General features: G+C 34.5%; 1 protein-coding gene across 2 annotated transcripts; it reads right to left on the bottom strand.

Moving 5' to 3' along the window:
- Window positions 1-252: 252 nt before the first annotated feature.
- LOC133033203 (la-related protein 6C-like) lies at window positions 253-2,943 on the bottom strand. 2 transcript variants are annotated; one of them, XM_061107856.1, is made up of 9 exons: window positions 2,425-2,943; window positions 2,156-2,237; window positions 1,980-2,074; window positions 1,784-1,855; window positions 1,624-1,703; window positions 1,456-1,534; window positions 1,236-1,352; window positions 977-1,105; window positions 253-802 (listed from the first exon to the last, which is right to left on the bottom strand). In XM_061107856.1, the coding sequence occupies exons 1-9, from the start codon at window positions 2,695-2,697 to the stop codon at window positions 554-556; spliced, it is 1,176 nt and encodes a 391-aa protein (XP_060963839.1). In that variant the 5' UTR covers window positions 2,698-2,943; the 3' UTR covers window positions 253-553. The 2 variants fall into 2 exon arrangements, with proteins under 2 accessions (XP_060963839.1, XP_060963840.1); XM_061107857.1 differs by having other exon boundaries at window positions 986-1,105; window positions 2,425-2,923.
- Between the last annotated feature and the right edge of the window lie 5,221 nt (window positions 2,944-8,164).

Here is an 8,164-nt window from a genome sequence, read left to right as displayed (position 1 = left end):
CAGGTGTGAACACACTGGGAAGGAGGAAGAACCCCTGTTCATACTATGCATGTCGAGAGAGACGAGTCTGGAGAGTTGTTAACTTGACTTTAATACTACTGTTATTATTATATGTATAATATGTGTTATTTTTTTGATTTTGTACCCCTCAAAATTCTGGCTCCTGGGGCCTAAGTCTCGATTGCACCACCTTGGGCTGACCCTGAGTAAAGCACTTCTAATTTCTAATCAAAGTAAATAGTAAAAGAAAGATTAATACGAAGAGATTTCTACTCATTTTCATTATTGATTAATTTGAATACATAAGTTTGAGAGAAAAAAACAATTTCGGTCATCATAGCCCTTTGTGCCATGCTATATAAATGAATGATATACTATTACTATACTATACATCTCAAATTATTAGTGTAAACGTAAACGTATTAATACTACTTGAAAAATCTCTCCCTTCTCAAGTTTCTGAAAGAGGTGGACACATTTAGTAGTAAGGAGTCATTGCCAGAAAAAAAAAAAAAAATCAAAACTAGGCTGCCAAGCATTGCTCTTACTAAGCTCAATTGGAAACATTAGCAAGAGTTGGGGTGGATAATGGCTTGCCTCTTCCCATGGTGAATCCCCTCGTTCCATCTGGCATTCTTGGACCCTTAGAATTCTGCCTTGTAAGTCCTTCACTATAGGGGCCACTGCTTGATTGCAAAGAATGAACAATCAGTCCTTGCCCACTGTGGTTCTGGGCCCGTCCTCGAGGCTTCCCCCTCCCTCGTCCCCACCCCTTTCTTGATCCACCAGAGTTCTCTTCAGCCTAGCATAGGAGTCCCATGATGAGATATTGGATAAAGTTTTCTTACAATCATGCCTTTTTTTGTGAGATGGAAACAAATGGGGTAGCCTATTTGCTTGTTTAATTGTATAATTAAAGACATAAATCCATCATCTTGAGATGTAACAAGTTGATTCAGTAAAAATAAAATCTTACATTACTTACAATGATGGAATTCGCATGGCTTGACTGAGAAGCCTCTTCAGCTGATTCACATGGAAGAATCTCATCATCTTCAAGAATTCCATCGAATTCTGATCTTCTGTTCTTTAAGACAGATTTCGGCTGAGCAATAAATTTTCTAATAATAGTTAGATTTCTTATAGAATAGTCAATAAATTAAATTGAACATCAACAACTTTTGTTTATCTAAAAACAAGGAAAAAACATAACATAATGACAAGGGATAGCATACCGAGCATCTGAGCAACAACCTTACTCGGAGACCTTTCCTCCAGTTTCGCTCATCATTTAGCTTCTCTACCGCTCTCTCAGCTGTCTGTGTTGTTTCATACTCCACAAGTGCATGAAGCTGTGAGAGCAAACAACAAGAAAAAAAATGTTAGTTTTGAGTGAAGACTATTCAAATTAATCTAATTATATCGGAGAAATAATGTAAATGTTTCAATCTTTACCTTGTTACTGACAAAGAAATCACCTTTAGAACGAGAAGAATTAGGTTCTTGAGGGTGGCATACTCGAACTGTTTTCACACTGCAAGTGATATCTTCAGATCAGTATACAATAAGTAATGGATCACACTAAAATAAGAAAATGATGAAGGTAGTTCTTAAAGAAACAACCTTCCAGCAAGCCTAAATATTTTCTCGAGGTTTTGATGAGAGTGATCATCAGGCAAATTCTCTGCTACTACAGTACGAGACTGCAAGACCAGAGTTAAATTTAGCATAATTTATTCCTGTATTAATTCCAAAAAAACATTTTGAATAATCATTGTTCTACCTGCAACTCCTCTCTCTCTCTTTCTGTGAAAGGATGCTTTCGCCTAATCTTTTTCCCATCATCACTTACAACCTATCAAAACATGATCAACAATTAAGAATAAACTTCTAATAATCAAAATCAATGATGTAAAGATTGATTTTCCCACAACTAGACCATTATATTTTTTTTAAATTTTGTACAATAAATATCTTACAAGCTTCAAAGAGGATCGAAGTGCTTCAGCTAGCACATGATTGTTACTAGTAAGAGATTTAATCTTCTTTGTGGAAGCAATCACAGATATTGGAACTGTTATAAATCAAAAACACATGTTTAAAATCAGTGTTTAATCAAAATAAAAATCACCAATTACTTTCTAATAATTCTTACCATAACCTTCAGGATCTTTGCTAATGTTTTTAGCCAACGTTTCATTGGCTAGCAAACTTATATCACTAAACTGGTATTCCACCTGTTTCAAACAATGGCTATCTATTAACAAAACATCCATAATTCCATCACAAACCTCAGTCCTATAACGAAATAACATTCACATTAGGAAGGAAAAACTAATATGGAGGATTAAACTAAAATAAACAGAACCCAATTAGCAAATCACCAAATGGAGCTTATTAGAAAACAAAAATTATTCAACACGCCTGTTTGATGATTTTTTGCTGAAGCTCGTCTGGGAGGACATTCTTCGAATGGGGCGTGGTATCTGGATTAGATATCCAATAAGAAGGAGGCTCAGGGTCACCAACATAAACCCAATCAGGAAAATGGAAGCATGGGTAGAAATATCCTGAAACTGACATCTGGGTTTGTGACCTGGGAACGAATTCAGGGGCCTGAGCATTGAATCTAAAGCGGGGACTACTGGTTTCTTTAAAGTTTCCGTCTTTGCTCATCTCCGGTTGTGCTTGTGCCATTATGATAATCTTGGTTTGGAATAAATGTGTGAAATGAAAGGTTTGTTTATTTTAGTTTAAGTTTTTTATAATCTGTATTCTCTTCAAGTTTAGTTATTTAACTATAAATTGATCATGAATCTATATTTGGCCATTGGCACCCATCTATTTCTCAAATAGGACTACTTTTGTATGAATGACCGTTGGTATTGGGTTTCAGATTGACCTTTTTTATGAGGTTGGAATGTTTCCCAAGTGTTGTGTTGTGTTGTGGTTGTGGTATTTAAATCATACAGTTTTGTATAAATTAAATATGACAGTAAAATTAATTATAAATTTAAATTTATAAGATAACTTTATAGATTTTTAATAAATTTACTATTATAATTTTATATAAATTTACATCAAGAAATAATTTTTTTTGGGCAAAGAATTTAGCATTTATATAAATGTATCTGCTAAAGAAAAGAAGAATTCAGTAATTATAATATATACGTGAACGTATATTCTTCTTTTTCTTTATTTTTTAAATTAAAAAAAAAATGAAAGAGCTCTTAAAGATTAAACTAGTCATAAGTATTTACTAAACACCGAATATAAGTAAAGTAGAGCATAAATACTATAAATTGAAAAAAGAAATGCACTCAATAAGTTTCAAACATGCAACCTCCCACAAATACAAAAGACCTCTAACTATTTCTGCCTCCTTTTAATAGTGATTAGTAATGTAAATAAATTATTACTATTATTATTATATGTATAATATGTGTTATTTTTTAATTTGACCCCCAAAATTATGGTTTTTGGGGGTCTAGGTCCCGGTTGTACCACCTTGAACTAACCCTGAGTAAATCACTTTTAATTTTTAATCAAATCAATATAATATAAATATGTATTTTACTAGGTTAATGTTACATGTATTATTAGTTTTTTTTTAATTAGTTTTAATTAAATAATGTTAAGTGCAATATATATATGTTCAATTTTTTTATTTAGGTAATGTATTTTTATTTTTTAATTTTTAAAATAGGGTTTGAGATTTCAATTTTTGAGAATTTTTTTTAGATATAGCGGTTACATTAGCATGCTCTTTAGAAGTGATTATATATACGTATTTTAGATGCACAATAAAAGAATAAATTTCATATATTGTTATACATATTTTATATTGATCTCTATATATATAAGGATTATATTAGAAATTATTTTGATAAAATTTAAGCTTGATTAGAGAATTAATTACTTTTAAAATACATTTTATATATTATGTTCAAATATATATTTTTAAAAAATAATAATAGTGATATATATTCTCTTATAATTTGTAGTTAAAAGAGTGTGGTTATAATAAAGTGTACAAATTATTAAAAGCATATATATCATTAATCATTTTTAATAATATTATTAATCATTATTGTTGACTGAGGTTTTCGACAACCAATTAAATGAGATAATGATAAGAGCTTTGGGATAATTAGGGTAGATGATTTTTACGTGGTTCGGGCATTAATGAGTCTTAGTCCACAAGTCTCTGTTATTAATAAGAGTATTTCTTTTACAGAGAATGTTCTTGGTATGTTTTTCTCTCTCCTTTTTCCGATCCCCTTTCTCATTTTTCTCAGGAGTATTTATAGAGATTGGTGGGAATAGCTAAAAAGGGGTAACTTGTCTTTGAGTGCCAACCATGGATAAGCACAAGTTTCCAAAATATACAAACTAGGGCATGCATTACCTATATAGTAGGTATCATAGAGGTCAGGTGAGATTAGCCTTCATCCTTCCTTGATTGATGTGATCCATCATAATGGAGCTGTCACTAGTCCCTTTGATTATCGTGTAATCGCCCTAAATCAGGCTTACGATGTCTGATAAGTCCTCTTATGGGTATTCACAGACGTTTTCATCCCCATGCTGCATTAAATGCGAGGTGACTGTTCGAATGGGTTCTTCTCGACTCGGAGGTAATTTACTATATCTTAACTCCCGAAGAAGAAAACGTGCCTTTTTCCCTTGTTCGGGAGTTAACTCTCCGAACCCTACTTATTGTCTCTTCTATGCGACCTTTAACTAATCTCTGGGTGAGGTGTCTTCTTCTGTCCACGTGTCATACCTGGCAGCTGCCACGTATTTTAGGAAAAAACCGGGGCAACAATTACCCCTAAGTCTTATTTAGTACTAGGTAAATAAGACTTGTGAGCCATCTCCGGTCTTAATAAATAGAGTGGCACGTGCCCCAGGCGCGTGGGTAACATTTATGATCGTCATCATTGATTTTTATTTCCATTGGTAGACAACAACTCGCTTCCCGTCCATTGATAGACTCTTCCATTAATGTTGGTGTCAGAGCGATACTCAAACGTTTCAACCGCCTTTTCTTCTCTTTACACCTATTCATCCTATCCATTGGATCACAGAATTCGAATCATTACGAATCTTCACTGTATGACGGTGCCTGATCAAGACAGTCTTGCACCCTTAATGGCCTATAAAAGCCAACACTTTTCTCTACTGGGTCACTTTCACCACCTTTCAATTTTTAGTCCATCCAACCCATTCGATGAAATTCCAGAAACCTCCAACTATCTCCTGCTCTTCCTTCACTGCTGTTAGACGAAATATTACCACCAAACGTCATTAACCTCTTCCTTACTGCCTTTGTGTAAGTTTTTGTTCAGACGCTCTCTATTTCCTTTTCTTCTGGTTGTTAGGGTAAATTAAAATTGATGATATTTTCATTTGATTGTGCTTGGTTTCTGTGGCACGGTGGCCACGGTGAATGTCACTGTGATGCCCCCCCAAAATGGGGCGTTCGATGACCACTGTCGTTTATTGTTGTTTTTTTATGCTTTTTACTCCTTTCTCTGTACGTGCACTGCCGTCTTTCTTTTTTTGAGAGTTGAAAATGGCAGTTTCTTGTTCGCTTGCTTCTGGGTGTTCGAAGCGACTTCCATACCCTTTTTCTTTTTTGCTAGGATGTTTTGCACCCGATGCTTGCCTTAGAGAATCTCTGGATTCCCTTTTTCGGTAGGCATCCGGAGGGGGCCTCTTTCCAGCGGTTAGGGGACCCTTATTCCCCTTTTTGATCCTAGGGTTTGATATGGGGGCTAATTGCTAGATTTTCTTTTCAGATGAGTGAAGTTCTCCGCGACCTTCACACTCACGGTTTCTTTAGGTTCGACCAAGAAATCCTAGACCTTCATCAAATCCATACCATGTAAACCCCCGCCTCTACTGGAGCAAAATCCTCGAAGAAGGGGCCAATGAAATTGGCCACTTTGGATGAAGTAATGAAGGGCCCGGTAGTCTACAAAAAGTTCACCTGTCACTCCAATGGTTGGGAAGCAGATAAGCTACATTCGACACAAACTTGCGCCCACCAGTTGGAAAAGATCATTACTGTTGTTGGAATTAAACCTTCCATCTCAGGGGTTTACCATCGTCTCTCGAGGGATGAAGAGACGCCTAATCATAACTACAATGGCTTCGGGGCGTGGAGCCAAACCCACTTGATGTCCGAGGCTGTGCTTCCGCTCCAAGACTACTTTATTGATTTTTTGGTCTTCGTTGGCCTTTCACCCTACCAACTTATACCACAAGCTTACCGCCTGCTATCAGGCTTGTATATTTTTTACGTTGCCTGGAACTAGGCCCCACCCAATCCGGTTAAGATTTAATATTTTTATGAACTCCTACCAGTCCCCAAAAAGGGGGACAAGTTTAAAGATAGTTTTTACAAACTCTAGGCCCACCCAGCTAATGAGGGTGTTGGGCTTTATGCACTAAATAAAAATCTATTTCAATGTAATCTTTTCTGTTCAATTATCAATAAAGAAACAGATTTAATTTCATTACTTGTTTAATGTGTTATTTAGTTCATGTGATCATCTATTTACTTATTTGATTAATAAATTTATCCAAACCCTTATCACACTAATATTCTTGTTTATTGTGTTGTCAACACAGTAGAAAATAAAAAAGATTGAGTGATTAAATGTATTCCTAGATTTATCATTACACAGGGTTTAACTGATATGATAATCTACAACGTAGTTTACTTGCACCTTGGATAAGTGCTATGTCCTTTCCAGGGTATTGGTTAAAGTAAGCTTGGGTTGGATGTATGGAGTATGCATCGAAAGGGACCGATATTGAATTTAGATTAGATATGATAATTTTACCGTAATATCTATTCAATTCAATATCACCTAGGTGATCCTAGATCAAATGATCTCAATCCTGACATGATTAGGTTCGATCTCAAGAGTGTTATTTGTGTTCTTTGATTTGTTAGTTAAGCCTACCTTTTGGTCCGGGTGATACGTACATTTTGGGAACACGATATTACAATTGAGTGGGAGCGCTAATCATAGATATGGAATCTATAGCTTCTACCGGACATAGAAGTGAAACAATGATTTCCTTCAAGCTTGGCTAAATAGAGATAAATGATAGAGCGCTCATTTTAGTGATTATATTATTTCACTAAATATCATTTATAGGTGGCTAAGTGTTTTAAGGATAAAATACATTAAAAGGGTGTAACGGTAATTTTGTCCCTATGCAATGTAAATCATCTATAGAGGATCATTGATTATTGGGATTATAACAATGGATAATTAATAGCATATCTATATCGTGGAACATATAGAGCGTTCTATGTAACTGAGAGTGTAATTTCAAGTTTTATAGTGGTTTAACGAGGAATTAATAAGTTAGAGAATTTACTTGGTAAATTCTAGATCTGCTTATTGGAAACTCGGTTATATAGGCTCATGGTCCCCATACTAGCTAGTTGAGACAAACTGCTTGTAAGAATCAGTTAATTGATTTTAATTAATCAATTTTAATTCTAAAATTAGACTATGGTCAGTTTATGAATTTTCACTATGTTATGGCTTGATTGTGAAGAAATGGTATTTTAGGATTAATTTATTAATTAAGAGACTTTGTGGAGTCTAATTAATAAATATCATAAATGACAATTTTATTGGATAATTATTTAATTATTAAATAAATAGTTTTGGCATTTATAGGGTTGAAGTTGCAAAAAGTGGTATTTGTGAAAAATAGATAAAATAGTTGAGAAAAATGGCAAAAACTAAACTAGTGTTGGGCCCATTAAGTGGTCGCGCATTATGTGTTAATTTTGCTCTATTTTTATCAATTTTTTATTTCAAATAATTTAACCCTAACCCTAGTGGAAATTAGTATAAAAGGAAGGCTATGGGCTCATTATCCAACTAATGCCTCCAAAGCTAAAAACCTAGTTTTCTCTCTAGGTTTATGAGACCTCTTCCTTCTTCTTCCTCTAATTCGAAATACCATAGCCTTTCTTCACAAAACAAAATTCAGCCATTAGTGATTGAGTGCATGCCCACACATAACAAGTTAGTCCTCAATCATAGTATGTAAGACTGAAGAATCCAAACAACAAGAAGAAGAATCGGGCTCAGATCTTGGTGATACTCTGCTACAGAAAGGATATAAG

Source organism: Cannabis sativa, unplaced genomic scaffold (assembly GCF_029168945.1).
Source record: "Cannabis sativa cultivar Pink pepper isolate KNU-18-1 unplaced genomic scaffold, ASM2916894v1 Contig3, whole genome shotgun sequence".
NCBI classification, from domain to species: Eukaryota; Viridiplantae; Streptophyta; class Magnoliopsida; order Rosales; family Cannabaceae; genus Cannabis; species Cannabis sativa.
The sequence above is the reverse complement of the archived record's forward strand: the minus strand, read 5'-3'. Positions and strand labels throughout refer to the sequence as shown.